At 39.2% G+C, this 17,639-nt stretch overlaps 3 protein-coding genes across 3 annotated transcripts; all 3 read left to right on the top strand.

Annotated features, from left to right (window-relative positions):
• Window positions 1–1,542: 1,542 nt before the first annotated feature.
• On the top strand, window positions 1,543–2,903 carry LOC110056583 (adenosine receptor A3-like). Its single transcript, XM_020763093.2, has one exon. It carries the CDS (start codon window positions 1,624–1,626, stop codon window positions 2,596–2,598), a length of 975 nt encoding a protein of 324 aa, XP_020618752.2. The 5' UTR covers window positions 1,543–1,623; the 3' UTR covers window positions 2,599–2,903.
• Window positions 2,904–6,147: 3,244 nt separating this feature from the next.
• On the top strand, window positions 6,148–7,405 carry LOC110056679 (5-hydroxytryptamine receptor 1D-like). The gene has a single exon (XM_020763192.2). It carries the CDS (start codon window positions 6,318–6,320, stop codon window positions 7,254–7,256), a length of 939 nt encoding a protein of 312 aa, XP_020618851.2. The 5' UTR covers window positions 6,148–6,317; the 3' UTR covers window positions 7,257–7,405.
• Window positions 7,406–12,004: 4,599 nt separating this feature from the next.
• On the top strand, window positions 12,005–12,984 carry LOC110056585 (adenosine receptor A2a-like). Its single transcript, XM_089291983.1, has 2 exons — window positions 12,005–12,313; window positions 12,368–12,984. Exons 1-2 carry the CDS (start codon window positions 12,025–12,027, stop codon window positions 12,982–12,984), a joined length of 906 nt encoding a protein of 301 aa, XP_089148109.1. The 5' UTR covers window positions 12,005–12,024.
• The last annotated feature ends 4,655 nt before the right edge of the window (window positions 12,985–17,639 follow it).

Here is a 17,639-nt window from a genome sequence, read left to right as displayed (position 1 = left end):
ACCTCCGAGCAGCCGGTGCGAGAGATTTTAAAATTTCCGACCGCTTGTCACACATAAAATAAGGTTTTGGTCCGCTAATTATTCAGTTTGCGTGGTATATATATAAAACAATTATTCACCTCAGTGTCGGTGAAAGTGATGGATATTTACCTCCACTTCGGTGAATAATTGTTAAATATTATATAGTGGTGGATGTCGTAACACATATTCCGAAACTAAAAGGAGTGGCGGAAATGACGAACAAAACAAACTAAATGGAGTAAGGGTAAAGTCTAACGATTCATCACGTCTATTCATACCGCCGGGTTCCAATGTTCCTGCTAAATCTATTAAAAAGGACTCTCTGGCTTTTCTGATTGAATCACTGAGAAGTGGATAAGTTCAAGTGGGATTAGCTGCATGTCAGTATAGCAATAATTAGAGTGAGAAAGAAAATGTTCGGCAACAGTAGTGGGTTTGGATTTAATGTTAGTTTAGTCAACAAAGCGTCTATGTTCGTTGAATCTGTCTTTGAGACGTCGCTTAGTTTCACCTATGTATTGTAAATGGCAGCGGCTACACTGTATCATGTAGATTAAATTTTTGCTGTTACAGGTTATGTGTGAAGTGGTGTGACGGGTTGCACCTGTGGAGAGGAAAGTGTATTGTCTAAGACCGTTAGTGATGTAAGGACAAGAAGCTTAATCTTGTCCACAGCGAAATGAGGCGGGTTGTAAACTAGTGTTATTAGGAGTCGTGATAGTGGGTAGTTTAGCTTAAACTGAAATGTCACGAAGGTTAGAAGTGCGTCTGCAGGCGACGATGGGTGGGTGTTAAAAAAATTTGCTGCAGCGGTTGGAGGAAAGTAATATGTTAAAATGTTTACGTAAGATATGATAAATGTGAGGAAGTGATATGGGTAATATGTAACAACAAAAGGTAAGCGGTTAATGGAATCATGACGGTTGGAATTTAAAGCATCAGGGCAAGAACTATTAGCAGCTCGTTTGAATTGTGAGTCAATTAGGAAAGAGTTACTATAACCTCGGGCGAGGAGATGCGTTCCTAATTCATTTAGGCGCAGTGTAAATTTACACTTGTGTTCATTACATGTAACCGATTCATTACATATAACTGCCGACAAATAATGGTCTGCTCATGTGTAGAACCGTCTAAATGTGTTTGCTGCAAATAATATTCTGCTCTTGCATAATTGTAACCATGATCTCTGATGAAAAAGGGAACATTGTTCCACTGTGCTGTCAGAAAGTGATTTAAATGACAAATATGGTGATCGAATGATAAAGCAATTATTGAACTCGGTTATCGCAAAATATCGTTATTTGTCTCGCAGATCAATTATCAAATAATTGATCTGCTCTCCACTGACAACTCACGACATTTTTCTCAACCTCGTCCGATATTTGTTAATTATAATGCATCAAATATTAGACGCTATTGTTTTCATATAAGCCGAGCTTTTCGACCAATCAGAATGTCCAATTCTTTTATTTATACTAAAACATTTTAGAGCCATAATGTAGTTTTTTGAATGTACAGCAAGAAGTTGAAGCTTATTTGATCCTGCGTGGATTCTAATGAAACATCTGTCGTTATAACTACAGATCAACGGATTGTAGAATAATGAATTTTACCGGTGAAAGAAAGGACACTCAAGCAGTTCTACAACTTCGATGTTCGGCCGGCTGGACGAGTGGAATACATGAACAGTGGATATATCTATCGGCCGTAAACATTTTTCTATCGATTACTGCAGTTCTAGGCAATACTCTGATCCTCGTTGCCCTTCGCAAGGTGTCTTCCCTTCATCCACCGTCCAAACTCTTGTTTAGATGTCTGGCCACAACTGATCTCTGCGTCGGTCTTATTACAGAGCCTCTCAGTGTTGTATATTGGTTGTCCCTGACTCACGAACAATGGAAACTTTGTCGCTACGCATATGCGTCTTTTTTTATTATAGGCTATACTTTGTGTTCAGTATCTTTGCTTACAGCGTGTGCAATAAGTGTGGACAGACTTCTCGCCCTGTTGTTAGGGCTGAGATACAGACAAGTTGTAACTTTAAGGCGAACATATGTTATTGTAGTAATTTTTGGGGTTATGTCCGCTATTTTCTCGATATTCTTCCTTTTAAATCCCCTTATACCCAGTTGGTACGGCTATGTAATTATTCCTTTATGTCTAGTAACCTCAATCGCCTCGTACACAAAGATTTTCTTAAAACTCCGTCATCGTCAAATTCAAGTACAGGGCCATGACCAACAAGAACAACCAAGCCAAATAAATCCACTGAACATAGAGCGATACAGAAAGGGAGTGTCCAGTGCACTGTGGGTGCAGTGTACATTAGTTGCTTGTTATTTACCATATGGTATAGCGAGAGCTTTAGTATATGATAGTAAATCATCTCCATCCAGTATTTTCGTTTTGTACGTTGCAACAACTTTAGTTTACTTGAACTCATCGTTAAACCCGATTCTTTACTGCTGGAAGATCAGCGAAGTGAAGCAAGCAGTAAAGGAGACAATCAGAGAAGCATTTGCTGTTAATCGAGTTAGTTCAGTTATTGCTGAGTTATACATGTATTTTTCCTTTTAACGCTTCAAATATTGCTGTATTAAAAGTAGTTTCTACACGCTGCTTTGACTAAATGTAGTTTTATAACTTGCTTTGTACTGGCGGAAGTTTATTATATTGCAGGCTAGAAATTTAAAGTACTAACTGAAATTGTAGGGTTATATTTTTGTAACTTGTAATACTATGCGGTTTATGTAGAGAAGCATAACGCTGTATCAACTTGTAAAAGCCCCTTTACGAAAAAGGACAGGTGGAAAAACTGTATTTCTTAAACACGGCAATTGTAACCGTCATAGAGTAGGAATTATTCAGGAATACTATAATACAATGCTTTGCATGCGAACAAACCTCTTTGAGTCTTGACATGTCTTAGTACTCCCACAAAAGTGGATAACGCTTTTCTTACGTTTTGATTGGTTAACTTGGAGGTGATCAGCACAGGTCTATTCGATTCACCTCCACTGCGGTGAAATAAAACAGCCCGCTTATTAACCAGTTTCAGTGTCTCCGAAACAGTTGGAAAAGAAAATTTTTTAAAATAAGAATTTATGCTTCTCACTTTTTAATCTTTTGAAAAGTTCTACTTGTCCAACTTAACTTCATTTATGTAAATCTACAGGTCTTACCTCTTTTGAACTCGCTCTCATTTATTCATTCTTTGATAATGGCGTCATTGGGTCGCCGAAACATCGGGACATTATATCATTAGTTTTTACTTGCCTATGTATTCAGTTTGTACTTTGGGAAATAATTTCTCCTCTGAGTGTTTAGTGAGTAGTCCTTTCTCGAAATGATTTAAACCTTCAAGTTATGGGTGCACAGGAAGACTTCAAGTCATTTTATCACCTGCTGTATTAAACAACACGTCAGTCTAATAGACAGAACTTTGTTTTTTTGTTACCAATTTTTGCATTAGCATATTGCAGTGGATAAATGGTGTAGAATAACTTCAAGGGAGGGTAACCACAGGTAATGCCTTTGATAGATTTCTGCAAAGTCAAGTCCAAACATTGTAATGTTTATTGTCACTTGTTTGTTAGATGTTGAAAAAATTGAAAGGTGATTGTCAAGACTATTTGTCCAGCGCATACAAGACTTACTTATAAGCGTGAAGAACTAACAATTTACTCAAATAAAAACCGTACAAAACCTGCTGCGAATGGAAATAACTTAAAAGAAAAAAGAAAGAGAAAAGAAAATGTTAATTTAGTGTAATAGTGCCAACAACATGTTTGGCTGGTTTACAGTGTCGCGCCATCAAAAATAAAAATTCTTTAAATTTAATAAATTAATTCAAGAAGCTGGGATATATGAAAGATGATTGATACATAAAAAACCTCGCCAAGATTTAGTCTTCAAGTCATTTTATCACCTGCTGTACTAAAAACACGTCAGTCTAATTGACAGAAGATTAGACGCCGAGTGCACGAATAAATCTTATTACAGAAACGCAAAGTTAATGCAGTTTTTAAGGCACCCTTTTGTAGCCGGCGGCGATGATGAATTTTGCTTCGTTAATGTCGGGGAAACAAAACACTGTGGGCAACGATTTAACGGGTATTTTTTAAATCCTAAAATTCATAAATTCTTTTTACTTGAGACTTTCTGACAAAAATTTTTCTATCAATGGTCCAGGCACTATGCCACTGATTGTCCTTTCTAAACTTTCTAACCTTGGCAAACAGGCCGCGCCTGTAGCTGGTGAGGTTTTCATTGATGTAAGCAACCTTTATATTATGGAAATAGTTGTTTAAACTTACTGACTTTGGGTGCTTTCTGGCCTTGTTCAGTTCATTTTGGCTCTGTAAGATTTAAAGCGAACAATTATTGGCCTTGGGTCGCGGTTGGTTCGTCTTGTAGCCATTCTGTGGCAAATGTCGATGTCATTGTTGGCGATATGGACGTTGAGAACTTTAATTCCCAAGCTTGATGATCTCTTCGAGGATATTTTCTTCAGGCGTCTCGGAGATACCATGTATTTCAAGATTATGCTGATTATGCTGTGCTGAGGTCTTTAGTAATTACATTTAGGTCATCATTCAGGTCAGCAATTTTCTCATCTACGCTGCGTGCAGTTTGTTTAAGCGAACTCACTTCTTGTTTGAGCGCTTTTTGTTCTCCGCCTCCAAGCTTTCTACTTTGCTGATGTGAAACTCTAGAGACTTCTGGAGTTCTTCATAATGATTGCGTAGTGCTCTATGTTCTTTAAGTCGCTCGTCGGTGTTTCTTTGTATTTTGTTAAGCGCCATCCAGATGCTTGGCAGATCGGCATGTTCGGCCATTAAGAGCTCTGTGGTCTTTGCAGATTTAGTTGGCGGTATTTCGGGTGAGCTGCTGCTGCTAGACCTTTCGCCTCGCTTTCCTCCAATTTTAAGCGGTGTTTTATCACTTTCGTCTGATTTTTCAGCCATTACGTTGTAATGCGGAGAGTTAAAACGGCAGACTACTCAAAACTGCTGCCGTCCATTTTGACTCGCAGTTCAAGCTTTTATTGTGGAATCTTCAGTCTTTGTAGCTGTACCGAGCGCCGCCGTCTGATGTTACGTAGTCGCGTGCTACATGTGTTGTCACATGCATGTATTTAAGTGCTAATTAGGTTAGATTTCCAACCGTTTTGTGAGCCCGCGTTCCTTGCCCCACACCAAGGAAGAGGAGGACCAACAACCAGACTCCCAACAAAACGGCTGGAAATCGAGCCTAGCCTCTAACAAAGGACGCGAAAACATTTGGCTCTCGGACAGGACGCACGGACCTCGCTGTGCTCAGTCCATACATCATGTCATGGGGCCAAATATTTTCCCGTCCGGTCCTCTCACTCATTCAATAAGTACATATTAAGTTCTTGCTCCTCTTCCTGTCCCCTTAGGATTGAGTATGGGCACGTGATCAACTATGCCATCTGACTGATTCATTTGCAGTTCAATTCGTATTTCTGTTCATCTGTTCTCCTCGTTCCCATGTCCACTTTCGGTATTATTTACTTATTTAGACACTCACTGCGTTTTCATTGTGCTCACTTTTATGGGCCAAAATTTGTACCAAGGAATTTTTGAACTAAAATTTTCCGGATTTAGTTTTCTAGATTTTGGACGTACCTCACGAGGTTGCCTAAAATTACAGTTTCATTCGATCGTTCCTGCTCAGGCCCAGTTTCTCCGAGACCGTAAATAAAACTTAACATGGCTGATCCTCAAGCTTCTCAATATCAGTGCTCGCCATGTTTCCTATTTGACAGAAGACTTAAATCTCTCACTCCAACATTATTGCAGCGGTGGGATGGCAGCTCGCTGCTCGCCTAGATCCGTATCCAACTGTGTTATCGATCCTTCCTGTGGGCACGACCGCACGAGTGAAAAGCTCTTTAACTCGTCAGGAAAATAAAGAGGTATAAGTAGTCACAGACTCCATTTAAATTCGTAATCGTTTGTTTCAACTTCATAGTCGTCTAGCAACTCAAAAGCAAGCAAAAGAGGCAGAGAGTCCGCCATTTGTTTCCTCTTTGCTTATTTTGCATTTTCGCGTGAAACTTGGAGCGTGTGGGCCTGGGACGGGTTGGTCCAATACAGCTCATTAATTCATTCAAAAATAGATCTTATTAAAATCAACACAGGAACAAATAAGCTTTGGTTTCGGTTTCTAAACTTTTGTATTCGGCACGTAATGCTGAAGTTTATGTGTTCCTGTGTGGATTCTAATGAAACGCCGGTCTTTAAAACTACAGATCCTTGCACTGCAGAATAATGGCATTAACAAACTTGACTGCTGGGGAAAAGCAAATTGAAACGTTTCGACAACTTCGATGTTCGGCCGCCTGGGCAGGTGGAATACATGAACATTTCAAATATCTTTCAGCGTTCAATATTTTTCTGTCCATTACTGCAGCTCTTGGTAATACTCTGATCCTCGTTGCCCTTCGCAAGGTATCGTGCCTTCATCCGTCATCCAAACTCCTGTTTAGATGTCTGGCCACAACTGATCTCTGCGTTGGTCTTATTACAGAGCCACTCAGTGTTATCTATTCGATGTCTGTGGCTCAAGAGAAATGGAAACTTTGTCGCTACACACTTTCCTCGTTAGTTATTACAGGCTATACTTTGTGTTCAGTATCTTTGCTGACGATGACCGCAATAAGCGTGGACAGACTTCTCGCCCTGTTGTTAGGGCTGAGATACAGACAAATTGTAACTGAAAGGCGTACATATGTGATTGTAGTAATCTTTTGGATTATGTCCGCTGTTGCTTCAATATTTTATCTTTTAAATCCGCTAATTCCCACCTGGTACGGACGTTTAGTTATTCCTTTGTGTCTAGTAACCTCAATCGCCTCGTACGCAAAGATTTTCTTAAACCTTCGTCATCATCAAACTCAAGTACAGAGCCATTTCCAACAAGAACAGCCAGGCCAAATAAATCCACTGAACATAGAGCGATACAGAAAGGCAGTGTCCAGTGCACTGTGGGTGCAGTGTACATTAGTTGCTTGTTATTTGCCATTTAGTATAGTGCGAGCTTTAGTACGCTATAGAAAGACAACCTCATGGAGTGTTCTTATTTTTGAACTTACAACAACTTTAGTTTACTTGAACTCATCGTTAAACCCGATTCTTTACTGCTGGAAGATCAGCGAAGTGAAACAGGCAGTAAAGGAGACAATCAGAGAAGCGCTTTGCTGTTTTTAGAGTTAGTTCAATCTTTGCTGAGTTATCTAACACATGTACTTTTCTTGACAACGTTAAAGCTTCAAATATTGCTGAATTAATAGTATTTTTTGCATGCCTTCTCAACCCAAATTTAAGCTGTAATAAATTGCATTGTGCAGAGGGGTTCATTTTATTAGAATTTTATGGTAAAAAATGAAAGTGTAGGGCTTTTTATTGTACACTGTTAGTAGTTCAGTTTTTTAAGCACCGCTTTGCTTGTTAATAAATTATGAATTATCCGAGATGGACACTTCATTATCTTAACATTAAGTAGTAACTACAGAGTAACCGTTAGCCTGCGAACAGGCTCCCAGCGAGGACGGGAAAAAAATTCGGCGAGCAAAGCGAGCGGACGAGCACGAAACTGAAGAGTTCGGAAAGCAAAGCAATCGCCTCGTTCGGGCTCGACGGAAACCTGATCGCAGGCTAAATAACCGTTGACTACAGTAAACACCCGCATATAAGAACACACAATTTCAGAGGTCAGACTGATTGTGTTCTTATTTATCGGATGCTTAGTGAAAAATCAGCCTCAGGATGTTCTTAAATGTTCTTAAATTTTTTTAAATTCAGTGCTGTACAGCATAAAAAATGTTGCTAGAAATTTTAATCATGTTTTTGGACAATTACATAAATTGATGGAACAATAATTAAAAACCTAATGTTCAAATAGGTCTACTGTAATCAGTAATGTAACAAAACAGTAACAAGAAGGGTGTATGTATAGTTCTGTGGCAGATCCATATGCTGCCCCACCCTTGAAATGCCTAAAGTAGAGGTCCACTGTACATCTGCAAATCTGACACCCTTCCCATTTTATAAGAACATTATTTTTTTTTCCAGGCTGATATTGTTCTTATAAAAGTGGTGCTTTATTTGCCAAATTTCAGCCTGGTGTTCTTAATCCATGTGTTCTTATATGCGGGTGTTTACTGTACCGCTTGAAATATAGGTTCATGGAAAAGGACAGAATAACTACCGTCAATTTTAAACCGCCCCATCATTTATAATCTTAATAATTTTTTTGTCTCTGTGCGTTCGAAGTGGTAGGTAAACAGTTATCTTTTAATAAGAAGTTCAGTTTATACTTATGATTCGTACAAAATTGTCAGTAGATAACTTTAAATTTTAGTCTCGAGACAAGTTGTTTTTCTCGCTATTCAGTTTGTTAATTAGAAACCGATTTAACAATTTTCTAATTTCTCTTCTGAGAATAAGTGAAAAGTTTACTCTAGCCAAGATAAATAATTTAAACCTTCAAGTTCTGGAAACAGGCTTCAAGTCAATTTATCACCTGCTGGAACACGTCCAGAGCGTTGTTTACTCTAATTGACAGAACCTTCTTTCGATGTTGATCATGAAGTATAAGATATCGTGCATGCTTCCTCTTTTATCAAATAGAAAAAGCTGTCTTAGCAGCTTTTAGACGGCAAGCTCGAGGTTCCTATCGGCTGATAGCAGTGAAGAGCGAACCCGCCTCTAACCGTTTAAGGAACCCAGTGACCGATCTGTCAATGAACAAAACGGATATTTCCATGTTAGAATTTTCCCGAAAATGGACAGTTGGTTCCATTTTCAAAGCACTCTCATGCGTAGCCAATCAGATTGCGCATTTACCTGAGAGTGGGTCAGTGGGTACGTTTATGTTAATATTATTTCTACAACGTCCTTATGTGGTTGAAATGCAGTTTAGAAACCCTTCCCGGTAAATAGCGATTCGAAAGAGATTATCGATTTTGTCAAATCAGATTATAGTTCGCTTGGTCAAACTTCATCCTGGAAGGCAAACACGCAGTCCTAATTTTTTCCTTGGCGAAGAAGACAGCTCAAATCCTCTTTACTACAATTCAAAATTAATTTAGCTAATAATGATATACTTGTAGTCGATATTGGTAAGTTCACCTAGAAATTAACTGCGGTGGCGCATTTGAAAACCTGACGTTTCTAGGGTTATTATTATTGTTACTGTCTACATCATATGGCAACTCTCACCGTTAGCGCACGCAAGCCTTCGCACGAAAAACTGACAGTGTTTACTCGAAATAAATTAACCTTCGTGTTTGCACGTACCACAATGTCAATCAGCAGATGGCAGACTGCAAGAGATTGTGAGGCTTTTTCGATATTCTGATTGGTTGCTGAGAAAATCTATTTTGAACCGGACGAATAGGATATTTACCAATCTTTGTCCCATCAGAAGACATAAGAGAAAACGTATTTTGAAATATCCAAAAGGCTCACATGCTTTGAGGCTTTGATAATCAAGAAAAATTTTGGTTAAATTTTGTGAGAATCCGTCAAATCTTTGTACCCTATATTTTCGCTTGAAACAAGGAAATCCGAGCAAACTTAAAGCCGAGTTTTCGGCTCCTAAAGTAAAGTACAGATTGCAGTGTATAAATGATGTAAAATAAGTTAGAGAGATGGTAACCGTAGGGAGTAATTGTTGTAGATTTCTACAATACCGAGTCCAAATATTGTAATGTTTTTTGTTACTTTAATATTCGTAAGATGTTGAAAAAAATATTTTGAAAGACGAAAAAGAAACAAAAGCTCTTAGTTTAGGGAAGTAGTACCAACAACACGTGTTTTATTGTATTTTATAAAATAACTGGGATACTACGCGCGCTCTGATTGGTCAATGGAGTTGTAAAACCTATGTCAGTTCTATTGTACCAGTAAACCACGGTTCCCGATACGCGCGGGAACTAGAGAACTCAGAACACTAGCGATAACAAATGTAATAAAAAATTTAGGCTTTTACTGGCTGCGATATCAATAACGCGGATATCTTTTCATTCAACATTTAAATGGAAATTTGCAAGGAAAAACAAAACCAAAAGTTGGTTGGCACATAAAGCTTTATCTTTTTTTTTCACGGCAAGAACTTTACGCCGACACCGGTTACAATTGAGTTTAAAATTAAGAAAGTTTCAAACCCTTTTTTGGTTGCTTTCCACGGTCTGTGGAGGACGAGGTCAGCTGGGCTTGACTGATCAATTTGGGTCGTTAAGAAAGCAGGGAATAGATTCCTTTCGAGTTAATGCTTGCATGCAAAACACAATAAATGAATTGGGTTTCCATAAGCTTTGATGGCTCCTGATTTACAAGCTTTCTGAGTCTATCACATGTTCTCCCAACATCCCGCGTGGTTTAGTGCGCCGGTAAACCCATTGAAAGAGTGGTCTGCAAAACAGGCGGATTAGCGGGGCAGAGAGCGACACGCGATACGCGAGCGCGAAAGCGACCACGAGCGCGAATTTTTTTCGTCTCGCGCTTCTCGCTCGTGTATCGCGTTTGCTCTCTGCCTCGCTAATCCGCCTGTTCTGCAGGCCAGCTTAAGTAAGTGAGGTAGGTATAGCTAGTGTAAAGTGGCTATAGTAGTATTTGCAGGTAGTGTAAGTAGCTAAATAACAATAGAAAATGATAATAATATCTTACATTAAAATGATTCAAACTCAGAAAGCTGTTTAATGCACGCCAGTGAACTCGAGTATAGGCTTGATGGCAACCAAGAGTGAGGCGTCTAATTGTTTCAGCATAACCCACTGACCGATCTATCAAATAACAACAACAAATTGTCACAGAAATTTCAGGAAAGCGCAAAGTGGATGCCACTTTCAAAGCACTCATCTGTAGCCAATCAGATTGCGCGTTCACCTGAGAGTCGGTCAGTGGATTATGCTAATATTATTCATAGACCTTATCACGGTTTTGGAAGCTATCTTGACAAGTAGGCAACAACAACATTCATTTGGCTATGTTTTCTTGAATTTTTCTGCGGGAGGTGTTCCTCTATTACGTCCATGTTGTTTACCATCGTATTTACCTGGCTTTTGAGTTCATAGAAGGCTTGCAGTGTGCGCTGCAAGTCTACTGTGGGCAAAACAAGACTATTTAGAAGGACTTCTAGCAATGCCGCATGTTGTTCTTTGAATACCTCAAGTATATCGAGAAGTTCGTCTCGAATAGAGTCCTGCTTTTGTAAAAAGTTCAAACTCTCCGTCTTGAAACACAAATGTCTCCGTATTGAGCGCGCCTATGGCACTGAATAAAGTCCTTGTGAACAGTGTGGACAAGGAAACATTTTCGGAATTATAGCAGTTTCATACATTAGATGCGAGAATTGTGGACGTTTTTGTTTTTCATGCAATTTGAGTGCGTTTGCATCCCCATTTCAACACTCACGCTTTCGGACATTATGTAATTTTTTCGGGCAAGAGGGTCATCGTCCCCCCAAGTCCGAAGATGCCCGTGTGTTTATGTAAACTTCAACATTTGTTTTCATCATTTGTTGTTGTTAGAGATGATTACTTTTGAGAGGATATTTAAAACAGTCGCATAGAAGTTTGCAATACAATGTAGATAATCTTGGCACAAAGTTTTTGTCCACTTGTTACTCGTCCTTCTGATGGATTTCCTCTTAAACCTTTCCAAATATGCAAGGCCCATAACAGCTTGTATGTGCATCGCTCGATTTCGAAATAATATGTATGCCTTTAATTTCCCGTTCTGATCATGAATAATTCCGAAGATAATTTGAAGAAAAACTTGACATATTTGAGGAAATAAAATTAAGGCCAGCTCCACGCAGATATTAAGATTACTTGGAGAGCTATTTAAATTCAGCCCACGAAGATGAAGCTTATTTGATCCCGTGTGGATTCTGTTGAAACATCTGTGCCTATCTCTTGGTATTTTAGAAGCAGTTTTAAAAACTCCAGATCCTTGCATAGCACTGACAATAATGAATTTTACTGGTGGAGGAGAGCAAAATCAAACTGCAGTTTTACATCTTCCATGTTCGGGCGCCTTGATGAGTGGAATACATAAAGAGTTGATATATCTTTCAGCGTTCGACATTTTTCTGTCCATTACTGCAGTTCTTGGCAATATTCTGATCCTTGTTGCCCTTCGCAAGGTGTCTTCCCTTCATCCGCCGTCCAAACTCTTGTTTAGATGTCTGGCCACAACTGATCTCTGCGTTGGTCTTGTCGTTGAGCCTATTGTTGTTGCTTTATACTGGATGTCCCTGCGTCGTGAAGGATGGACTCTATGTCACTACGCACTTTACTCGATATCTTTTGCAGGCTACACTTTGTGTTCAGTATCTTTGCTGACGGTGACTGCAATAAGCGTGGACAGACTTCTCGCCCTGTTGTTAGGGCTGAGATACAGACAAGTTGTAACTTTGAAGCGTACATATGTGACTTTAGTTATCTTTTGGTTTATGTCCGCTACCGCTTCGATATCATACCTTTTAAATCGCCATATAACCATATGGTACGGCTATATAATTATTTCATTATGTCTAGTAACCTCAATCGCTTCGTACACAAAGATTTTTCTTACACTCCGGCGCCATTATCAAACTCAACTACAGGGCCGTGTCCAACAACAACAACAACAACAACCAGGCCAAATAAATCCACTGAACATAGAGCGATACAGAAAGGCAGTGTCCAGTGCACTGTGGGTACAGTGTACATTAGTTGCTTGTTATTTACCATTTGTTATAGCGAGGGCCTTATTCAGTGCTAGTAAAACATCATCATCTCCGTCTAGTTTTCTCATTGTGGCAGTTGCATCGAATTTAATTTACTTGAACTCATCGTTGAACCCATTTCTTTACTGCTGGAAGATCAGCGAAGTGAAGCAGGCAGTCAAAGAGACAATCAGAGAAGCGCTTTGCTATTTATCGAGTTAGTTCAGCAGTCATTAGAGCCGGTTAACCATGTATTTTTCCTTACAACGGTAACGCTTCAAATATTGCTGCATTAAAAGTTGTTTCTACACGTTGCTTAGACAAAATATGGTTTTGTAAGGGTTAGATATTAATTCTTTCACTGACATGAGTTAGATGGTAACGCTGTATTAACTTGAAATAGCCCTAGGAAAAAGGACAGGTGGAAAAACTGTTTAATTCAAACACGTCATTTGTACATTCATAGGGTGAAAATTTCTTAGGCATACTATAATACAACGCTTCGAATGCGCGCAAACCTTTTTGAGTTTTGACATCACGGTTTTAGTACTCCCACACAAGTGAATAAGGCTTTACTCGCGTTTCGATTGGTTAGCTCGGAAATAATAGTAATAATGATAGTACTATTCGCCTCTACTTCGGTGAATAATTGTGTATTAAGCAGATGCGAACAAATTTACCTAAAGGAAATAACATCCCGCTTATTAACCAGTTTCAGTGTCCTCAAAACAGTAGAAAAAGAGGATTTTTTAGAACAAGAATTTGTGTTCCGTACAAAATTGTCAGTAAATTATGTTGTTTAAATCTTAATTTTTTGAAACGTTGTTCTACTAGCCATTAAGTTTGTACTTTGGGAAATAATTTTTCTTCTGAGTGTTAAGTGAGTAGTCGACTCTAGATATAACGTCTGAGTGCGCAGGAACTCTTCAAGTCAATTTATCGCCTGCTGATTAAACAACACGTCATGCTAATTGACAGAACTTTCTTTTCATATTGCAGGGTATAAATAATGTAAAAGAATTTCGATGGATGGTAACCGCAGGCAATATTTGTTATAGATTCTTACAATATCAAGTTCAAATATTGTAATATTCATTGCCACTTGTTCGTAAGATGTTTAAAAAATTGAAAGATGAATGTAAGGACCATTTGTCTGGCAGACATAAGACCTCTTTATATGCGTGACAAACAAACGATCTACTGTAATAAAAACCATCCAAGTCCTGCTGCGAACCGAAATAACTTAGGGTAATAGTACCAACAACATGTATTGTATTGTATTCAAGAGATTATCAAGGTAAGAGAGCGAATCCCCCATATAGGTCCCTTAACTAAGGTAATCCCTCTTAAGGTCATTCCCCAGTATTACATTGCGCATCCCTACCGCGCATAATTTCACGCCTGGTTAGCGCGCGCGCATTAAAAAATGGCGGCTTTGTCTTTACGGCTGGACCTCTGCATAGAGGTAAATCGTCATTTTCTCGCAAACGAGTATGGTGACCTATCATTTTTTTTTTCTGTTGTTTTGAATTGAGTAGTAAATTTCTCTGTGTAAAACAAATACGGACCAATTCTCAGTGTAGAACAAAAAACAATGGTCGGAAACGAATTTAACAAGCAATCGTGACTACAATCATAGTGCTATTATAAGGATTTACTGGGTATAAACAAGGTGCTGTTGCTCCTAAACGAACATGGGGACCCCTCATTTATATTTCAAAATGTAAGTTCCTATAATATAAACAATCAGTAAGCAAAGTTTCACGAAAATCTCAGTGCAGGTTCTATTTCAGTGGAATGACGTTAAGTTTTTTTAGACATGGTACCCAGTTCTTCCGCGGATATTACTCGCGCGTTGCGTGGATGTTTTCGTGGAGGATCTGTTTATATTTCGTTTCGTTTCAAAGCAAAGGAAAATCTCCAACGCTGTGGGAATGTCTTCTTTGATATTTTGATCACAAGCAAAGGAACTTCGGCTCTCGGTACGTTTTAATACATTTGGAGACTTTAATAGGAGTTAAAATAAGAGACGAATGTCCCCTACACAACCAATAACAACTGAATGAACGGCAGACAAATGAGTAGACAAACGAGTGCAAAGCAAACAAACGCCCAAACACAAGCTAGGCAACCGAACAAACAGATGGTCCAAAGTGGAGAAAGATGGTCGCTGCCCAAGTAGCAAAAGCAGTTTAAGCAGCAACGGCAACAACGCCAAAGGCAACATCGATTACAAAAAACGACTTAATATTCAACCTACGAATCTCGCGGGAATTTGGATTCATTCAGTTTGTCTGCGCTGTCAGAAATATCCCAAACAGACAGCGTCAAAATTCAAAAAAGTAATTTTCAAAATTGGCCGTCGTATAGTTCACGTTCTCTCGAATATACAGAATGTGGCTATTTTACGTTGTTGTTTTGTGACCTTTTGTAAACAACGGCAAAGAAATGAACAAAGAATTTTGGCGCACGGTTACGTAGCCATTGTACTCGTTGCCGTTGCCGTTAAAGTTCAGCTTAATTAAACTCCCTAAAACCGAATAAACAGCCAAACGAACACAAAACAAACGAAAGCCCGGCCAAACAAAAAGACGGCTGAGAGTGCAGACAACATCTCTGCTATGAGACGAAATCAAAACATATAAAATGGTGTTCCCGCCATTTCGTCTCAGGTAGTTTCGAGAAAGTCGCTTCGGCTGTTCACGCCTCGCGCGAGTAGCATCCTTGGAAGAACTGGGTACCATGTCTAAAAATAACTTAAGAAGGATTACCTTAGTTAGAGGACCTATATGGGAAATTCACTCTCTTACCTTGATAATCTCTTGATTGTATTGTATAGTAAGTAGTGTAGTGTGAGTAGTAGTATGGTAAGTAGTGTAAATAGCTCTGTTGAAAGTAGTGTAAGTAACAATAATTATATCACATTTGAAAATTGAGAAAGCTGTCTAAATTTCAATTAGACAGCGAGCTGATAGCAGTCAAGAATGAGGCGTCCAATGTTTTTCACATAACCCATTGACCGATCTGCCAAACAACAAAACATCTATTTCAGAAATTTCACGAAAAAGGGAAGTTGATGCCATTTTCAAAGCATTCCCGTGTAGCCAATCAGATTGCGCGTTAACCTGAGAAAAAAACAACAAAACATCTGTTTCAGAGCAGTAAAACATCTATTTCAGAAATTTCGCGAAAAAGGGAAGTTGACGCTATTTTAAGAGCACTTCTGTGTAGCCAATCAGATTGCGCGTTAACCTGAGAGTCGTTCAGTGGGTTACGCTAATATTATTTGTTGGAACCTGCTCCAATAATGTTCTTTTATGGTTGCCATACAGTTTAGAGGCCACTCCCGGTAAATAGCGATTCTGAAGCAAATTTCATCCTGGAAGCAAACACGCCGCGCTAATAAGACAGCAGATCAAACCTTCTGAAGGGGTACAATCTATAAAACGAGTTATTTCCTTATCAAACCCATCTATTCAATGTCACTAAATAATTCATTACCTGCGCGCGCTCTGATTGGTCGAAAACCCATGTTTTATCAGAGTAGAAAACAGAGAAAAAGCGTGTTTTATTGTTTTTCGCCACATCACCTCTATATCATAAAGCAAATGAAGAAGACTAAGCCGTGTATCACACTGTGATAAGACATTCCACTGTGGTAAAACACTTCTCAAATGCCCGTCGTGTTTTATTAGTAGGGACTTTAAGCAAAGACAACGCGGACGGCGACGGGAACGCCATAAGATCAGGGAAAAGCCAAAAGGTCCACTGCGCATGACTGGCGGGAAACAAGTTGACGTTCTGCGTTCGAGCCCGACGTGAGTGAAGCTCATTTCGCGTTGTCTGAAAACGTGAGTTTTCGCTTTCGTTTCCTCTGCTGTGTCAACGCTAAATAACCCGTGTTACTAATTTCGAGGAACTTTAATGCTTGTTTTCTCTTGTTATGTGAGATATTTCATTTTAAAGAAACGTCGGGAAATCTGAAGCGAACTCAAGCCAGTCGGCGAACATGTGAGTACCGTGAAATATCTTTTTGAAAGCTAATGTAAATAAAGACAACTTACATGAATTTCAATCGAAATTTTTCCTTTCGAGAAGTACTCAAATATCAAATGGCTCATGATGGTGAAATTCTAACACATTTAACAGGGTAGACACCATTAAAACGTGCGTAGCTGTTTCCATTTTCAGTCGTAAGATCAGTGGTTTACTTAGATCTTTATCAGTCAGCACACTGTTTTGTCGCGCCAGTCTGATTAAACATCTGCTGATAACAAGTTCGTTTACTTCATTGTACAACTCAGCGAGAAGGGGCAAGTTGCGTTTGCGGAAGCGAAATTCAGACTGGCACTCGTCGTCTTCAAACCATCGAAGTTAAAATCAGGAAAGGAATCATAAGGTTAGTCGAGATCATTCGACCGGTTTAAATCGTACAAGAGTAGAAGTTCGTGATCGTTTAACACACCTTCATCGTGGATTATCAAGAGTTGATTGCGAACTTCTTTCAATAAAGTGATCCTAGTTCATCCTGATAAACAGAGGACGAATATCGATAATGTCAATAAGCTTTCAGTGCGGAAACCGCGGTTTCCGACGGTGCTGCTTAATGTTTGTGAATTCTCGCGACAACGGCGTTCTCTCCCCAGCCTTCTCACAGGTTTCGGCGTCCCCGTCGCCGTCCGCGTTCCCGCTGCTTAAAGTCCCTAGTGTAATACACGGCTTAGGCTTCTTTATTTGTTAAATACAGTTTACTGTATTAGCGGGTCTACATCGTGCGGACGAGACAGTTAGGAGATAGATATGTGCTCGTACGTTTTCAATTGTGGTCGTTATTACACACACAAGACTAGGAGCATGATTCTGTCTCGCATCTCGCC

Source organism: Orbicella faveolata, unplaced genomic scaffold (assembly GCF_042242905.1).
Source record: "Orbicella faveolata isolate gen_17 unplaced genomic scaffold, um_ofav_v1 contig_24, whole genome shotgun sequence".
Classification (NCBI taxonomy): domain Eukaryota; kingdom Metazoa; phylum Cnidaria; class Anthozoa; order Scleractinia; family Merulinidae; genus Orbicella; species Orbicella faveolata.
This window is presented reverse-complemented; position numbering and strand designations above follow the sequence as displayed.